The 20,683-nt window shown below is 31.9% G+C and overlaps 1 protein-coding gene across 3 annotated transcripts; it reads right to left on the bottom strand.

Annotated features, from left to right (window-relative positions):
* Positions 1 to 522: 522 nt before the first annotated feature.
* On the bottom strand, positions 523 to 20,473 carry LOC111000677 (amidophosphoribosyltransferase). Of its 3 annotated transcripts, none has more exons than XM_022270222.2 (14): positions 20,318 to 20,473; positions 12,960 to 13,153; positions 10,943 to 11,051; positions 8,779 to 8,925; positions 7,959 to 8,082; positions 7,176 to 7,306; positions 6,735 to 6,853; positions 6,504 to 6,539; positions 5,428 to 5,517; positions 4,713 to 4,871; positions 3,772 to 3,899; positions 2,887 to 3,108; positions 2,194 to 2,314; positions 523 to 1,565 (listed from the first exon to the last, which is right to left on the bottom strand). In XM_022270222.2, exons 2-14 carry the CDS (start codon positions 13,144 to 13,146, stop codon positions 1,411 to 1,413), a joined length of 1,728 nt encoding a protein of 575 aa, XP_022125914.2. In that variant the 5' UTR covers positions 13,147 to 13,153; positions 20,318 to 20,473; the 3' UTR covers positions 523 to 1,410. The 3 variants fall into 3 exon arrangements, with proteins under 3 accessions (XP_022125914.2, XP_022125915.2, XP_022125916.2); XM_022270223.2 differs by lacking the exon at positions 20,318 to 20,473 and adding an exon at positions 13,411 to 13,566; XM_022270224.2 differs by lacking the exon at positions 6,504 to 6,539.
* Positions 20,474 to 20,683: the final 210 nt, after the last annotated feature.

Below are 20,683 nucleotides of genomic sequence, written 5' to 3'. Positions count from 1 at the left end.
GAGGCCAGCGAACCATGAGAAATGTCAAAACTGTGCAATATCATGTAGTAGTGGGATAACCTATTTGGAGAGTTTCAGCCAACGTTTGTTCGACAATGTGGACTGTGACATCTTCGAATCTATAAACTATGGTATAAACGACTCCTAATCTTTATGATTCCGACTGAAGGACTCTGTATCCATGGTTATGAAATAAATTATTAAAAAATATATATATATAAACGACTCCCGACGCGAGCAACGTCTATGGATACACGTTCTAAAATTTCTGGGCAATCCACAATTCCGTTAATCACTTTAAAAAGGTATGGCAAGTCGATGTTTACCCTATGAACGCTCAGAGATTCCATGTTATAAAAGTTTAACCTATCCTCATATTTACTGAAGATTGCAGTTGTACATTTTTTTTTAAATATGATATTCATAAGGATAAATAGTATAAAAAAAACATCTCTAAGTGATCAATGATAAAATGATCGTAAGTGCGAGGTCAATTATGGAACAAAATAAAACTCATTTAACATTTGTACTTGTAATTAGTAATAAAATAACTTCTTAATATAATCATAAACATCTATCAAAATATCCTAATATTTTATAAAAATACAATGTTTTTACATTTGAATGATAAACTGGAATGTATTAACAGTCCGTTAGTTATCAAAATTCAGATCACTTAACTTTATTCGAAAGGCACTTTATTGCAAGAAATGATAGTCGATCTAAAAATATAATTCTATCATAAATTGCGTAAAACAAAATTGACCAATTGTCAACCTTATTACTTTGCGCTTAGGGTCGAAGCCAGCACGACCTCAAAATACTCTAATATATGTACTAAACAAGTAAGGCTCTGAAGAAAGAAACTAAGATATGATTTAGTAAAATTTCATCGTTTTATAGGGCGCGTACATATTATTTCAATTATATGTATAGAAAAAGATATATATACATGTCATGTTACAGTTATAGCCCTTTCTTTGAATAAAACACAAAATAGCAAATCTTAGCTTATCACTAATAACTCAGCCATAGACAAATATTTCTCAACCACAGATTAATAACCTCTATAATATTACAAAAAAATTGGAAGCCCATATTTCATTATGATTTAAATAATATTATGTTGGCTATTCTATGGTTTTGTTGGTGAGCTCCACAAATTTCAGATTAACTTCGTAATTTGGATACACTTTGATTGTAAATATTTCTACGCTTCAACCGGAATTATACTTGGTATCTAGTGGATCAGAATGCTTATTTATAAAAAATAGTATCCGTATACGTACGAACACGTATTGAGGCTACGTATTAAAATCTAGAGACGCCTTAACACTACATAAAAAAATAAACCGCTCAAAGAGTCAATATATTTTGGGGTTCCCAGATGGACCACCCTAATATAATCCATCACCAGTCGACGTCCTCCGGCAAACCGCCCGGATAATCTCCAGTGAGACATGCAGTGCAATGTCCCCCAACGCCGTCGCTGGGTGTCGCCTTCATATTGTAATGTATGGCACTGACTAGACCCTCTACGCTTAGATATTCGAGACTGTCCGCGCCTGAAAAGATATTGTTTATTTAAATATATTTTTAAAGGTATATTTTTAATCTTTTTCCGAGTAAAGAAACCATTATGGTTGTTTGTAAAGTCGGTTTACGGACGATAGTTAACGTGACAACATCATTACAAAACATTGATGACATACTGGCATATTTAAGTCGTTAAGTGCAAAAAAAAAAATAATGCGGCGCGTACGTACATTGAGCGTAACCGGACAATGAGTCACGTCTAAAAATTTTAATTTTTTTTTATATTCAAATTTCAAAAACTAGTATTAGAGAAAATAAACCACATTTAATTACAATTTAATTAATGTTTTAAGCATATTGTATATAACATTATGAGGCCTTAATTTATTTTTAAAGTAAAAATATATTGTAACCTCTATATAATATGACCTTAGTAAGGGTTTTTATTTATTTTTACCGCTACGCTTGCGAATACCTTAAAAGAAATCACAAGTACGATATAGATTTCGTTGTTATAAGTTATTTATTTTTTCTTTTTTTCCTCCTGAATTACTCCAATCTACAACTCTCCCACTCAGCATAATTATTTACGAATAAACGTATACGTATACGTAAACTGGGCGTACAATGTACGTTCGTGTGGCTAAAATCACTTACCGACGTGCTCAGCCAACTTAAATGTGTCCATCTTGTTAGCGATGAGTTCTTCCCTTGTAGGAATATTGATTCCCATGTAACATGGGAACTTCAGTGGGGGAGACGCTATCCTTATGTGAACCTATAATAAAAATAAAAATTGTTTATATTATAGAAGAACCGTTTATCTTAAGGCAAAGTTTATTTGCTGTAAAAGTAATTAGTCTGTATTTTTTATATAATTCAACAAGGCACAAGGCACATTGATCTTCGCAAAGAATCCCTTCCCAAGAAAATTGTACAAGTATTTGGTTTATAGGTTATAATCATTGCATGAGTATTTAGAAGTTTTTTTGCAAATTATTGTCTTCCCAGAATATATCCGATATTAAAGACGTCATTTTCAGTATGAACTAAGATACTGAAAATGACGTCTTTAATATCGAGCAGCGAAATGTAAAAAGATTTATCGGTGTCATGAATACACAAACTTATGCAAAACCATAAACAATAAAAACAATAAATCTGCAAGACTGCATATGATCACGAACTTTATTAGCGATTACATATTTGTAACAAAGTAAATTGAGGGAAATCAATCTAATTCAACTGTTTTAACGTACTCTATCTCTTTTCATCCACAGCACAAACACAATTTGACAGATAGAGATGAAAAGAGAAGAAAGATAAGCTCAAATATATAGTTATACACACCTCAGCTGCACCCGCATCCCGCAGAAGTTTAATAATTGGTCCAATTGTGTTTCCTCTGACAATAGAATCGTCTATGAGCACGATTCTCTTTCCGCGGACATTCTCCGAAAGAGCACCAAACTTCTTCGCAACACCCAGTTGTCTTAGGCGAGTGGAGGGCTGGATGAAGGTTCTGCCCACGTATCGGTTCTTGCAGAGGACTTCCATAAACGGTATACCCGACTGTAATGTATAAGCCAATGTGAAGTTCCAGTCAACGCGGTAAACCAGGGTATAAAATATATGCCATTATAACAATAAATAAAAAGGCAAACAATGTTATAAATAATTTAAAAAAAATCAAAAACAATTAATAAAATTGCAAATGTAATTAATGCATTAAAAAAAACATTTACTTGATAAAGAATGAAAAGTATTTTCCTCTGCAGGACTGACTTAAATTCAAAGTAATACCGACACATAAAATTACAATGAGCATATAAAACAAATGTATGAACATTCCTTTTGACTTATCAACAGCTTCTATATTTAGGAACGTATTTACCATTTGAACAATTACAGATACCGGCAAACATCTTCAACAAATGTCCTTGCCTGCGCAGAAGCGATATTTAGGTAGGGAGAGGGGTGGGGGGGCGGAAGAGTGACGTGTCGATCGCGTAATCGGTAAATCAGTTGACGTTTGTGTCCCGCATTACGATGAGCAAACTTTCCCCCACTATCTTTAATTCTCAGGAAGTTTGCCGGTATCTGTACAGGCAAAGCCCAAATCAAATCATTCTGTAGTTGAACGCGTAAAATTTAGTTTTACACAACACCACGTTAAGAAAATGTTATTATGTAAATTGAATTTTTATTCAGTAAATAAGACTTTTTATAAAATACCTGTCTAGCATATCCATGTGCAGCGGCAGTGCCAGACTCTGGTACAGAGGACACGATGTCAGCGTCGATGGGTGACTCCCTAGCGAGCATACGCCCGCACTGTAATCGCGCCGAGTACACCATTTGACCTGGATTGTTAATTTGTATGTAGCATATAATATTTTCATTAATTCCACCTAATATTTACTGTATAAAAATTATTTCAAATTAATTTTTTATTCAAACTTTATCGAAGCTTTAACTCGGTAGGTGAAAATTGCGTACGCCAGTCCGCTTTGTGACTTATTGATGGACGCCCATATGCTTGATATTTTATATATTATTTTGTAATCTTCAAAACATTAAATCAATTCATTTAGAAATGGAGGTTATATAATCTACCCATCTGTTTATTTAGAACTAAGGTAAATATAGCATGGTATGTTCCTAATAAAACATAAAAGAAGACATTCGAAAGATTGAAGGAATCTTTGCCATTAAAAGGGAGTACGCTTTAAGTACATCTGTCACTTTTTATCAAAGAGATAACACAATGTGAGTGAAAGAGGTGAAATAGTGCTTTATAGTTAGAACTGCTTAATTCTTTATCTGTCATATATCGGTTACAAAAACCAACTAAAAATTAGTTTTGTCAACACGCTTGACAAAAAGAAACAAATACCTGGCACACGAAATAATTTAAATTATATTTGGAAATTAAATGCAGTACTAAATAAATTTGCGTTTAATAGCATCATCAGCAATAACGGTAATCTTTTTCTTTGACATATCAGAGAAAGGGGTTCTGTATAAGAGAAATTACTTCAATTATATTGTGTTGACAAATCCTTTACGGGTATCACGTCCACATATAACACCACAGAAAAATAACTTTTAAAATATGTACTTCTTTATGGAAAATTTTAAAACTGGTTATCACATCCAAATAATAAATAGTTTACCTTCAAAAATACTATCCGCCCGAGCGAAATAAACGTATTCGAAAATACAAAAAGCCTGCTGCTTGCTCTCTGGTCGTTCCACAACATCCATAGTCCGAATCCCGTGTCGGGACATCTCGATTATTTCACCTGGCAACACTTCGCGCACGTATCGCGCACCTAAAGAAAAAAGTAATTTAAAAATACAGTTCATAATTACATTTTACATAAATAATTGGACAAATTTTATCATAAGAATACAATGATTTAAGATACTTTCCAAAAAGGAAATTAGATTTTTTTCATTGATTGATGATGATACATTAAGTCTGGAATGAAGGATCTAGATTATAATCGTATATATAAAGTTGTACTTTTAGTAGCCAAAGAAACCTTATATCGAATATGAATTCTCAAAGAGTACTGGTCAGTATTAAAAAAGTGCGTGCGTACAAAGTACACATGTGAGAAGTGAAACTTCTTTGTAAATTAATTAGTACTTTGTTAAAAGTCACAACTAAACGAATACATCAACCAATAGCGTGTATTTTTTTCTCGATCTCCCTTTCTCACTCTCTCTCAGTCGGTCTCAATCGCTCTCTCCCTTTTCTTCGACATGCTGCACATATTCGTGACGTTCCGTAAAAATTTTACCCACATGCGCCTAAAGAAGTTTCACTTCAAAATGATACTTAATTTACAAATGCAGACGTAATAGTAGTAGTAATAATATTACCAATAGATAGAAAGCCACAGGACTCCGAAGATACGACCCAGCCCTCGGCTTTATCATCTATTCCGTTCTTTGCACAACCATTTAATAAAACTGTAAAGAAAAAATATATAACTTTATATTATTATATGGTAAATGTGGAAGAAAAACAATAATATAAGAAGAATGGACTAAAAATATATGAACATTATATTTTCATGAATATTAATGTAAATTCATTGTTAGTATAGATTTGTATAACTAGTCACGTAGTTATCCAAGTATAATTAGCCAACCAATAGTTAAATTACATGCATTACGAGATGTTTTATTTATGATACGGTTGAGCATCATGCTGCCGGAAGAGGAAAATATGTAATGTGCTTTTAATTTTAATGATTAAATATATAACCTTTTTTGTGCAGTCTTTCTACAATATTTTGCCCCCCCCCCCCCCCATATCACATGCAAAATTTTTATTGTTAATTGATAGGTTTCACGAAGAATTTAAGAGGAAATTGTTAACACAGTAAGATGAAAACATTATTAGCGAAAATTTTAAATATCGATCTGCCCTTCTGTGGGCCCCATGTTGGCATATACTGTCCTAACATATCCTACTAATAAAATATTTAGGACAATATTGTAATAAACAATAATTAATGAATGTTGTCTGATTGAATAATTAAAAAATTATTATAAACAGATGCGAATATGTTATTGAAGGTACACTTCTTTTGGCGCGTTAGGGAAAAATGATAAGAGTAAATTTTTACGATGCGCGCGCGCACCGTCACAAAAAACGGATACTTTTTAGCTTTAGTCAACATTTTAGATTTTTTTAGTGTTCATTTTATAGACATATAAGACGAAGCGTAAAATTATTAAAAAGATTTTCTCTTTTTACGCCAAAGAAGTATTACTTCTAACGCGTGTACATAAGTACACACATGTTATTGTGGTGTTTCTTTTATTTTGTGAAATGGCAACTTTAAAACAATAATGAACGAATTTATATTCCTATTTAAATATATAACCAGAGCGTGCTGTCTGAATGATAATAATATATAATAATGAAATGATAATGATTCATGCATTACCCTCGGCATGCTGCGCTGATGATTCTTTGTAGACATCTGAAAAGGTTATCATTATTATAGTTTATCATATTCTTCACGTCCGAATGGCGGATTTAATCAAATTCCTGCAATAATTTCCCACTATATCGAACACATGCTATTTTTACGACTATTTTTAATTTAAACAATATGTTTTATTTGTCAATATTCCCTTTCAAATGAGCAATCATATCATTGCATGGCAACACTTACACGATGAGCCAAGCGGTAGGATTTTGCCGAGACAAAGTGGTCTGTTGCCATATGGATCGCGGACAGCATATATCTTGTCCTTCAACATTATTACCAAAGAGTAACTTAGAGGTGCCAATCTGAAATCAAAGTGATTAGCAGTCTCTTTTCGTCACATGAAAAACTCAATTTGACAGAAAGAGACGAATATTCTATAAATAAGAAAACTGCAAAACAGTTTTTATGAATTAGGTTAAGAAAATTAAACGACTATTAACGGAATCACATATATATATATAAAATGTATATATCTCTTGATATTTCTGTTGTGTATTATAGACAGTAATAAGTATGTATAGTGAATGATTATCTTCTGTGTGTTACATTGTAACACACACATTTGGTAATGGTGTCAATCGTTCTTTGACGATAATGTACTTAGTTTTTATTTTTTTATTTTACCTCATCAGATGATTGATTCTCGCAGGCCAGTCAGGGCCATTAGTTTCGCCTTCGGGTGGGTTGAGGCAGAGGGCTTGTGTGATGAGTTCCGAGTCTGAATGAGTTGACAATCCCACGCCACGGCCTAAAACCTATTGAGAAAATAAATATGTATTTTGGGACCTGGTTTCCTCCAAATTATTTTCCTTGACTTTTTAAAATATTCAAAGTAATATTATTTGTATGTAACGGCGAGTAACTAGAAGAAATATCTGACATACGTTATCCTGTACACACACGCACACACACGTCTTACACACAAACAAAAATCTCATTACTCATTCTCTCATTCTCAGGCAGTGTTGGTCAAATGGCTTCTGCGTGCGACTCCAATCCCTGATGTCGTATTGTTTGATTCCCGGATAACAATGGACTTGTTGACTTCTTACTGTGTGCGCATTTAACATTCGCTCGAACGGCGAAGGAAAATATCGTGTGTCAAGAACATGAGGCTAATCACCTACTTGCCTATTGTATTTACAAATGATAATGAAACAGAATTTCATCAAAATCTGTCCATACAGGAACTGAATTACGAACACATGCACAGAAATTATATATACGAATCATTTAGTCATTGTCATTAAGGTGTTTCTTTTTTTCAAATATTTTAATATACTTAGACAATGATTATTTTATCCACAGCCAGGTTACTCTGCAACTTCAATATGAATTATCGCAACGAAAGTTGCAGGGTATCCTTGCACATCGGACGATTAAATGCGATTGAAGGAATCTAAATACCATCTTCCGAAGGCTGCTGCAATTAACAAGCTCTCCATTGTGAGCGACGGCCAAAGCTCCGTGAGCTGTATGAACGACGAACGGTTGACAATTGACTTCCTCCGAGGCCGCGGAGGTTGAATACCTGACAGAAATTTAGACAATTATATTCAATTCAATTTCAAAAATTCTTTATTCAATGTTCAATAAAAATTAAAAGTGTAATGTCCAGTGTACATTAATAATTCAAGAGATAAATAATTCAAGACAGTTATATTAACAAATCTTCTCTTGACAGCTGTCAGAAATGATAAGTACGCAGAAATGAACGGTTTTCAGGTGTCTAGTTGAATTTCACATTTCAAAATATTAAATTTAAGAGATTTTAAAGACTTTTGCGTAGTTTTTTTTATAGAACTTGGGGTTGATGTTAAGTGATACCACCCATTGACTCTCATGGAGGGCTCGTGAGTACGTTACCAGCAGAACTGCTTTCAACAACTACACATTCACATACAAGTTTATGAACTGTTATTTTTGAGAGCTTTGCTAACTTGACAAGAGAAAGGGCCGGGGGGTAGTAAATCTGCTTACATGATACTTGAACGGTCTCCATAGGTCCTACTTCTGTGCCTATCATTTCAAAACTCTTTCGCCGGGTGTCAAATTGTATTTACGCAGTGACAACTGAGTAATTTAACTAAAATGATTCAATTAGAAAAAATATAATGTAGGTAAATAAGTAAAAAGGCAAACGTTGTATCGTATTGTAAATTACGAGCAGACATGCTTTTATAACGATTCGTTACGACAAAATTAAATATATTAAACGTTAACAAACCTAGTGTGTCCAATTCCGAGATTCCCTTTAAGTTTCTTCATGGCTTCATCGTTAAATATATTGTTGATAAGCCCCATACCCTTGTGGGAATTGAACGTCCGCGCACTTTTGCCCTCTGACGTCACAATGCCAGCTGATTCTTGACCTCTGCAATAGTTTACAAACGCTTATTCAAAAACTATTTTAAAATAACTTTAGACACATCACTACATATTATTATATTGTTGTTCATGTTTGACTCTAGAAAAAAATATATACTAATACTCTTTTTAAATTGAATTTTTCAAATTGAAAAAAAATTTCGTTTCATTACGAAGTAGGTTTAGAAATTTCTACGTTTTTTAAGGCACTTTTTATCGCGCACTACTCTTGTGCGACCAGCTGACGTAAGGTCCTTCAAGACGAGTGTTTGAGTTCTTAAAAGGCCTGCAACGCACTCGCGAGCCCTGTGGCATTGAGTGTCCATGGGCGGCGGTATCCCTTAACATCAGATAAGCTTCTTGATAGAAAATATTCTCGTAATGTTTTTAGAGTAATTATAATGCTTGTTCGTAAGTCCAAAATTTAGTAAGACTATATTAATTAATACCTTATTACACATTGTTTTAGCTGATACTTTTTTTAGTTGCTAGAATTATTAAACGTATTAATGTCAAGGACATTCGTTTTCTTAATATATTTACAGATAAATAATTGTTAATACACTTGTTCAAATATTTTATTCTCATAATAAGAATTCGGCTAACATTTTAATAAGCGTAATATGTAACAATGAATTCCGACTGAGACTAATAAAAATATTATGAAATACGTGTTTTAGGTTAATTCTTAATTTTTTTATTATTTCTAGGTTAAGGATATTTTCATTGTTAATATCCACTGTTTGTGATTAGACTATCAGAAAAAACAGTAATGATTTATAAAGTCAAAATTGACTTATGCTAGGTCATAGAACTATAAATAATAGAACATTGTGCCAAATGGACGGAGACTTTAGACAGAATCACTTTTGACAGTCGTGACCCCACTATCTGTTAACGAATTTTTCACGTGACCAATTTCATACAAATTCATATGGAGTTATTAGGTCAAGCCGGACCAAAATAATCTTGTCTAAGCCACAGATTAGATTACGATTAATCGCAAAAACGTCGTTTATTGTGTAGATAGTTCTTTACCCATTAGGGTCCAAAATATATATATTTTTTACTTACTTACTGTTGTTTGTATGTAATTAAAAATGGTTAATTATTACCAAAATCGCGAGTGGCCTCCTTTTTAATAGTTATCAGTGCACATATTTAGAAGCCTTTAGTTATTAACCTGTGCAATTCTTAATTTTTTTAAGAGTCTTTAACAAAAATTTATAATGGCCGTTTTGCTTTTCAAAACGTTTTTTTAGCGTACTCCGAAAACCTCATTCATTGCGAATGTTTTTCCGCCATTTTGAGATATATTCGTCCAATATAAAGGGCAACACCACACAGACTATAGAAATTTTAGTCTTCTTATTTTTCATCTAGGTATCTTATAATAGACGTTTACTAGTTATTATTTGAAAATTATTTTATGTAGTTAACTACCAAGTGGAGTCAAGAGTCTAATTATCAATACCAAACAAGCATTTTTAAATTATATACAGTTTTTGCGAGAATAATATTATGTAACTCAATTTCTTTATGTCACCCAATCATCAACTGATAGTTATTTCAAAGTAATCACGTTTTAGATAAGAATTATCATCAAAGAGCCGTTTTCACCTTGTCTCAAACCAAGGCTATGGTCCAATTAAGAAGAATAACCGCATTTAAGCAGTTTTTATCACTAATATAAATATTGGCTATCAATTATCATATATCCGTTATTTTATGATTTAGAGGTTAAGGCTATATATATTCGTTTTGACCCGTTAACCTAGCCATCGATATCTGTGGAGTATATGACCATTTCCAAAGAGAAGATTGAGGGACAATTGCACAGAGATATGGTCGGGGGTAATTCGAATTTCACTTTCATTATGTTATGAAAATTTACTTACTGTTTTTCATTAACACTTTTTCTAGCAATTTCTTCCAAAACAATGACATAGATACTGTTAATACGTGTAATAATTTATCTTGAAGATTCCTAATCATATATTTATATATCTAAGTAACATATATACCTGTGCTGTAACGCCACCAGTCCCAAGCATATGACCTGTCCCACATCCACTTGTGTGGGCCATTCTCCCGTCCCAATCGCACCGAATACTCCGCACTCATGCGTCAAACCTGTATTAAAAAAAATAACTTGCTGATCAACTTACGGTCTTATTAACATGCTATAAGTGCTAAATTTAAAAAAAACAAATATGAAAATATGCCTACAGTAACGATGTGTCGTCACATATTCAAACATTTCAGTGAGTTTTTAGGTGATGAACAAATGATCATTTTTTTATGGACCAGGGGCAGGCAGAAGGATCACCTTATGTTAAGTGAGCCGCCCATGGACACTCAATGCGAGAGGAATCGCGAATTTTTAAAAATTGTTACACAAATCAAAATAATTCTTATTGATTGCCGTATTGGTTCGGAAATACTTCAGTAGATAGCAGGTTCCACAAATCTGGAACGACGGACATTAAGGTAATATGGAATTTCAAAGACTGCCTCGAAGTCCGATTATGAAACTTTCTTATCTACCCTCGTAATAGAGTTGGTTGAAGTTAAATTGTCTTTTTAATTAATGTCAAATTCAATGCCATCTGTTATGGTAATAAGTCTATTTAAGTACTGATAAATATGTATAAGTAATAACATTTCGCATGCATAAAAACACTTAATTATTTATTCTTATGTAAATAAGTAATAGGGGTATTATATATTCTCTATTTTTGCTTAAACTACTTCTCATATAAACTACGCGCGACGATATAAATGGCAAAAACAGGCTTTGTAAATTATCTAAAATAATTCTCGAAATCGGCTCCAACGATTTTCATGAAATTTAGTATATGGGGGGTTTCGGGGGCGAAAAGTCGATCTAGCATGAGGAATCATTTCTAGAAATTCTCATTTTATTCGTGTTTTATCAAACTCATGATTTTCTTCTTTAAATAAATAGTTCATATTTTTTTATTATTCTGTCGGTAAGATCGAAAAATATTATTCATTTTTCATCATTTTATTAGTATGTAATTCGTACTTAAATATAATTTCCAAAAAACAATTTTAAAAAAAAATCATCAGGTAAATAATTCGCGATACCCAAATATTATTATCAAAATATAAATATTACACTTTTTGTATGAATCATTGAGAAAAAAGCGTCGGTTTCGGGTTTTTTGAAGTTATAAAATATGTGTTTTAAATGCTGCCAGCATTTAAGGTTAAATCTACTTACACTACACAGCAATCTTTTTAAACTTTGTTTAATTGTCTATTTATTATTATTATTAGGTTAAGAATAATGTATATTTGTGTATTAGATATTAAATTTAAGCGTAACCCTAATGTTCATTGTCTAATATTTAATAAAGTCAGCATGGCAAAATCCTAACGTAAATTTTTAAACTATAGTCAATTTAGATCAGTCGATTTTATTGTGAGTTTAGCCATGTCTGTAATAAATAAATGAAGGCTAAAAATAGTTTGTAAGATTAAACTTTTAAAAAAAGGCGAAGATTACATAATCCTAACTTTGACAAACAGTGTTGGTATGGTTTCTGCCATCGGGCTCCGATTCACCCTAAATATCATGAGGATTGAGGATGTATCCGGACTAGTTGTCGCCCGGGCCCGGCAAGAGATGCCAAGCCTACCAGACTTAGTTTAAGAAATTAACAAACAAACATAATATCTTTATTCATCTAATTTACTACCAGTTCCCGAGTCAAGGGCGTAGAGCGGACAAGAAGAACTGGCAAGACACTTTCCGCAACTCTTTTCAATCGCCAAGTTTTTAATACAAATTGTTTGAATTGGAGAAAATCAATCCAAAGGATTAGGATCATTTAGGTATTCGTCACATTTATAAAAAGCTTTATTAATTAATTTACTATTAACGAGGGCTTTGAATTTATTTAGTGATAATTCTCTAATTTCCCTTGGGAGTTTGTTGTAAATAAAAGTATATTTTTAAGAACAGGGACTTACTATGGCAGTACCCATCGAAATCTAAATATAAAAAAAAATTACCTGATTCAACGGCACCTCGGCCGAAGCGCTTGCTTTTGATCTTCACTTCCCCTTGCGAATCACACTGGCAGTCACTTTGACACATCTCCGGTCTGTCATCTATGGTTAATCTGTCAATTTTCGCGCCAACAGAGGGCGACATCCTACTTTGCAAACTACATGGATTTGGTCTCGAGGGACCGTCCATGTTTAATCTGTAATAAATATATGATATGTAATGCGTTTTTATGTATTTTAAGTTCTGACAAGTTCGATCACAACAGATTTTAAACTTTTAAAAACGAACTAAATACAGAAAAATCGATCAAGAAAGAAAATATGTAACGGTCTATTTCTTACAACACCGCAACAATTTTTTTTTAATTAAAAAAACAAATGAGTATAGGTTAATATTACATAAATTCCCTTCTATATATTATGTAAACAATTTTTTATTTCTATGTAAAATTACCTGTATTGAAAACTTCTAATATTAATCTATTGAACTAACTATTGCTTAATTGGCACAACGTCTGATTCGCAACGTACGTTCACTGATTGTCAATTAATGCGGCCTTCAAGCCCAAATAACATTCTCCGTCTATGGCAGATGTTATACTAACCAGAATCCACCCCCATCTGAGATTATATTTACGTCAAAATGTCAATAACATAAAAGCAAAACATTAGTGACGTCAATGTCAATATGTTATAAAAGAATTATGCGTATTGACCTCAAAATGAGGCCATTCAACGCGTTTACGCTATGTTTATTTAGTGTTACCATGTTTTTTAAAATATTTGTTCGATGTCGTTATTACAGATTTTGACTGTAGAAACAAACAAAACAAGAAAACATAAAACCTAAACCTTCTTATAACTAATTATAAACAATGCACTTCTTGGGAATTCAGCTAGTGCGCAACCAAATACATCCGTCTCTCATGCAATAAAATTCAGGATGCGCAAGACACGCGAATATACATAATTATGATATCTAAAACCTGCGTAAAACTATTAAAGATTTTTTACGAAAGTACGTCGGTCATTAGAGGCTTTGTTTTGCTCCTATCATAGATAACATAAACATTTTATGACATTTGCTTTTCAAAAAGAACAATGACATTAGTACGCGATTTTACTGGCAAGACGTCACCCAGCTGAGGTCGACATAATATTTAAATCACAGGCTAGCAAGCTAAGCAACATACAGAAATCCTCGGAACAGTGAGGTCGATTCGTGAAGCATAAAGTGCCCAGGAAGCTTCTGTGCTTTTGGAAGGAGTTAGGCTGGCTTAGTTAGCCAGGACTTCACGCACAACGGACCTATTGAGAGTCTAATTGCGGAAACGGAGTCCAGCACACATACATACATACATGTTTAAATCACAATAATAAGCAGCAGGACTTTCCTTTAACAATCTTGGATTAATAAAAACGACGTAATAAATAAATTCCAATTTGTATATCTTTTGTTTGTTATATAGAAACATGACGTCATTAGACTATTTAATAGAATACGCAAGTGATATTCCTACATGTTTCTGACTGATAAACATGAGAACTGCGTTTTTGACTGGTAAATATTTGTTTTGTGCTGGCTTGACCAAAACTGAAACTAGAAACGGCCACTGACTGGGCCTAGAGACAAATGGGTTAAGATTATCAAAACCAGTGTTTTTTTATAGAACAGGGGGCAAACGGCCAGGAGGCTCAACTAATGTTAAATTGTACCGACGCCCATGGACACTCTCAATGCCAGAGGGCTTTGAGCCTTCCAAGAATTGGTACGGTAGGTAACCCACAGGGGGCAATTTTTAGTTATTCGAAAATTTATTAAAATGATTTCGCATGAGAATTAAGTTAAGTTTGTCATTATATGTTTTACTTATTGTGTATCGTTAGCAATTTACTAATAAATTCTTCCTTAAAGGAAAAATATGATAGGTATTATTTATGTTTCATTATTTTAAGGATAATTTTTTAATTTAAAGTTATCTATGTTGAATAGGAATACGAATTGTAGTAAAGCTAAGGTATGAAACCTTAGCTTTATCAAAATGTTAAGAAACACTGATTTAGACTAATTTACTAAAAATATTTAGCCCATGGAACAAGAGACTAATAAAGTCAATATTCACCGAAAAGTACTTTGAGCGAATTTGATTCCGTAATTAAACAAGTGGAAATTAATAACTTTTGCGTCATGTCTGTCACTTATCTTTTGTAATTATTTTTAAGCTACATTACAATGTTGTAATAATCATTATTAACATTCAGCAGGTAACCCTAAGGTAATACCTATAACTTTATGTGATAATGATTTAACAATAATATACCTCGCGAATGATTGATTTCTAATTAAACCAACCGTAACGAACGCGGTCACGCAAAACGTTTAAACGATATGAAACCTATTTAAACAGTTTTCGCTTATAAAACTAAAAAAGAAAAAAACTTTGACGTATATTTGTCGCACTTAGCACTATGTTCCAACTAGTTGTAACAACAAGAATGCGGCAGTGTAACCCGATGTGGTTTTTGAGGAAATCACAACTCTTCGAGCATTTAAAGAAATCGAACTTACAAGGGATTTCAACCTTTAACGATAAAGACAATGGAAACATTGTCAATATTTAGTTTTCTTCGTATTGAATAGGATGTCAAATTTATCAGCGTTTACAGTATAAGGGAGCGTCCAAATAAATAGCAGCAGAGAATAGAGGAAAAGCTGTTGCCATAAATTATAGAAAGATCATTGATTTTTTCTATATAATGTATCTTAGCATTAATTTATATCTCGTCTATTGCATTCTATGGGGCTATACAAATGTTGTTTGTTCATCAATTGTAATAAATGATTAAATGACGTAACAATTTGTTTTGCCACATTATTGTTTACAATGCAAAGTATAATTTTAGCAATCATAGCTAAGGGGGCAAGTTCATCTGATGAAACCGAGCAAATATTTTTAACGAAACGCAATCTGTTAATTTATGTCGTCATAATCAGCTTTGCAGGGGGTCAGTTATCAATTGACATTATGATAGTATATTTCCACAGTGTCGTATCATAAACAAGACGATAAAAGGCAGTTACTTTTATCTGTATAATAGCCAAAACATGCTTTCTTGAAATAATTGTAATTGGAAACTAAAAATAAATGTATACAGTTACAGTTAACAAATTATTTAGTGAATAATTATGCAATTTAATTGTAAAGCTATTAAAGTAAATGAAACGACAACTATCAAATAAACATTAAGGAATTTTTACAACGTAGCCATAGATAAATATACAGATAAAAAACTAGTACAGTAATTAAGTGAAATACAATATATTACGACTGCTTACATATATATATATATTGTATAATTATGTATTGACTATTTGTAAATATGTCCTGGAATAATTTACACAAACTCAACATACTTTGATGTAAATGAAACAAGATGGAAATGTCCAAGTCAGCAATACATTTTTCGCGTACGGGAGTTGGACTTACTATGGGAGTTGCAGTTAATGTTTCAATAACGTATTAGATTTTTCCTACAAAACTTGGTCAGTTGCGCATGAAAGAAAACCTGGTAGAAAACTCACTTATGGTAATTAGCCGCTGAGATCTCGGTAGAATGCAGTGGCGGATTTACCAGCAGGCAGAGTAGGCTGAAGAAAAAAAATTCGGTTCCCAAATTTGCCGCCATTTGCGCCATTTTTTTCTTGCAATGAAATTGTAATAAATCTTTTTGATTTCTATAAGCAAGCATGGCATGTTTGATTCTAATAAATAATCTAGGACATTAGCAGAGGCTAGGGCGGCAGAAACTTTACAGCTTATACCTTGAAAATTTCTTAATCCGCCACAGATAATGCAAAAGTCACTCAAGAACCTCTAACGCGGCCACGTATGAACTACTCGAGATGGTTTTACTGCGTTTGCTCTCCCAATCTCTGAATAGCAGAGATTGTGCTGTGGATCGAGTACCACATAAGCTCTGCTACTTCGGGTGCAGTAGATGCGCATTTCTACCTCGGATATCAAGAATAGAGTATTGCTGTTATGGTCGCATGAGCCAACTTTTATATCATTAAAAATATTTGTGTTTTAAATTAGACTTGATACTATATAAACCGATGATATGATAACTGATGACTCCTCATCAGAAACAATATTATATCACACGTACGCTGCACAAATCAGAAGAAAATTTATAGTTTTGCGGCGACGACCGCCTTTTTACTATAAGTAATACTCAATACGTTATATGGCCTTGAATCTGGTATTTTCTCAACAATAGGGACGTTTGCAAGTGCAGTTAGCCGAGACAAGTACTCGATTTGTTGGAATTAATCATTAGTCTGTCATGCAATTGCATAATGGGGCAACGACCGCTAGAAAATCCGACATACGTCTTAGCTAACGTCGTATAGTAAATAAAATTGAACATTTATTCGCTTTATTAATTATAAATACTTATTTAATTTTAAATCGATTTTAGATCTGTATAAAAATTAAAGCGACGATATGAGTCCCCAGAACATCGTTATCATAAAAATTCTAATAGTATGGAGGTTTTCAAAGATATAGAAAATTTAATTGTTTTAATCTATTTTTTTTATCAATTTGGCTTTAAACAAAGACGTTTAGGCTTCGTATAAAACGTTCGATACTCATAGTTTCATATTTAAATAGGTAATTTAGGTAAGGTAAGGTAAATTTTTTTACATTTATATCTTCAATGCGAAGTTCTAAAGTCGTATAAAGCAAAATTCGGATATATGTAATTAGTTTCTAGTATATGTGGTTTGTGGTTTAGTTGCAACACGACAAACCTGTCTAAGTCTAGATTCAATTTGAATAACAAGTCTAAGATACTAGATTGATTAGGACTTTATTTACAGACTCCGTTTACTATAATACACATTTTTTTTAATATGTTAAGAATGACATTTATGCGTTTCGACAAACACAAAGTTAAGTTAGTAATTCTATTACTGGCAATTGAAAAGTTTTATGGTTGAGACGGACATATGATGATATCGACACGTCAAAAATTTGATTTTGACATAAGGGTCAAAAAGTCAAAGTTCCCGCCAATACCTTGAGTGTAACGTTCAGTTTAAGATTATGTTACACGTTTTGTATTCGAATCCTAGTAACACCTTAATGTGGTACGTCTTTATAAAACTTTTACTTTAAATAAAATATTACTAAATAATTACCATCTTTAAGGTTGGCATTGTTAAAAATTTGAAAGTAATATTTTTTGATAGTAAATTCATCCTATTTCGATTAAGTTAAGAACTAAGTATAAGAATAGTTTCTGCAGCGGGCATTAGAAAATATTTTATAGTTAGAGATTTCTGAGTTCTTCAAAACTAGCCTAAGCCATATGGCGCGATCGTTCTAAATTTTCCATATTAACAGTGGTAGTGGTATCTGGCTTTCTGTTGGAAGTTCAAAATTAAGTTAAAACAACAAAATGTGTTGTTTACTTCTAATTGAATAAATCACAATAACCAAAACTGATCAATAACAAATATTTGTGTTTATAACCTTATTAAGATAAATAGTAGTTATTTATGGAAAGCACTCTTATCCAGGCAAAAGCTCGTATCTTTGTGCGCAGACCTATTGACTTGTAGGCCGCAGAAAATAGGCCAATAACATATCAATCGTTAGATATTATTCAATAATGATAAAACGTTATTACGTTTTGCTGACACGCAAAAGCAGCATTTATTTACATTCGACTTATTGCATCATTAAGCAATAACCTAAAATGTTTTATAATATTAATATATTCGAATTTGTTATTTCTATTAAACTCACTTTTTACTATAAAAACACTAATAAAGCATACAACATCCTACAAAAAATATATACTATGATTTATGGTTTTTAATTACAGAGCTGAGTGTTTTTTTTTTGGCTAAGTTAAATTTTCCCTGCATTTAATCTTTATTGAACTAGTGATATTTAATAAAACATTGACGTATATAACTGATTAGTGTATTATCTAAAATTATACAAAATTTGACCCACATCTAATGAAATATACATACATAGATAAACACAATTAAAAAATATATCAAGTGATACCTAAAAATTTAAAAAACAGACATATTGCAACAGATTTGTTAATCATACAATTTTTAGTTAAATAATTTTACTGAAGATGTACAGAGCATAGCAATCACAGCACATCAATTTTTCCTTTTGGATTCAACTGGATAGAGACGCGTTTTTTATCTCACTATCATTTCTCATGCAATACTTTTCATACATGAGCCAAGAAATGTATTTGAACAAATATTGGTCTAATTTTAGTTTTATAAACTGTGATATCTAATATCTTTGTTTAAATCATTATAGTGTTGTTTAATAATTTGTATGAAATGAAATTGGATATAAATAAGGGTTAAACTTGAATTAACTGTGTAACTGTAGTTTGAAGCAAGATATTAGACTGCATAATAAAATTGAATTGTTGAACGCTTGATGTAGGTATTTTACCAGACCTTTTTAATATCAATGGTTTAATGACAAAAAAAATTACCTGTATAGCTAGAGCTAGAACGAAAGAACTAAACTTTAACATAATTTGCATTGTTTCTTCCATAAAACATAAATTAATATTTTTAATAACAAAATATACTTTTTTAGTAATTATAACAATGAAATTTATAGTTTTCTATACCTACCTACCTATTCTTAATAGTAATTTGTAAAGTTAAAAAACAGAGATGATGTTCTCCAATATTTTAATTTTTTCAACCCTTTTACCTAGGCTAAACTAATGGACCATATTTTATAGTGGTCTCAAAGTTGTGTATAAACTTTGGAACCGGTACCAGTTTAAGTTCTTATTACTTTTAAATAAACTATTGCAGTTTATAATATGTAATAGGCCAAAGAAAGTTAATAAAATACATAAATAAAAAAAAACCTGATCTAATAACTATATATGTTAGCAGAACAAGTTTAGTAGTATTTTGCAGTGTTTTTAATACAAAAAATCAAATCTGTAATCTATGTATTACAAGATTATAAATAAACTTTTATATTATATTATTTTATGAAGAGTTAAGTTTTTTGTAAGAAAAAGTTACTATTTATAATCTAAATTCATAATTTTCTAACTTTTTCTTCTTTATAAAAACTTTGAACAAAAATTAATCAAGTACATACTTCAAGGTCTTAATACCATGTGGGTTGTGTATTGACAATTTAAAGTGATTGCGAGTTTAAAACGCCAAAAAACCTACTAAATATACGATCTTTAAGAAACTTTTTAATTTAGTCGTTTTGTACTAAATCACCTGATTGCGGGCAGGTTATATATCGAATAAATATATTTTGATAAGTTAAACTCACCTATTTGAAGAAGAAAACACAAACAAATAATAACAAAAGTTTTGTAAACAATGTGAGGCGTAGCGGAGCGACAAGTATCAAATTGTAATTGAAACTAGGCTCGTTCTCTGTTTGAATTTGAATCGAAAGTTGACTGCGATCTGCGCGTGCAACTTTTGACAGTGACAACCGTATGTAGAAAGACGGAAATGCTGTGATACTTTAATATTTTGTTTTTTTAACTTTGCCTATCATTATGAGAATCAATATTTCAACTGCAAAGTCAACGAAATCGAAAGCTTTCTCTCTTTCTTATCTCTTTAAAAAAGATATTTTAAAATATGTATGAAAAGTATAGATTTTTTTTTGAAATAAATTTTTGAAATC

Source organism: Pieris rapae, chromosome 2, assembly GCF_905147795.1.
Source record: "Pieris rapae chromosome 2, ilPieRapa1.1, whole genome shotgun sequence".
NCBI classification, from domain to species: Eukaryota; Metazoa; Arthropoda; class Insecta; order Lepidoptera; family Pieridae; genus Pieris; species Pieris rapae.
The sequence above is the reverse complement of the archived record's forward strand: the minus strand, read 5'-3'. Positions and strand labels throughout refer to the sequence as shown.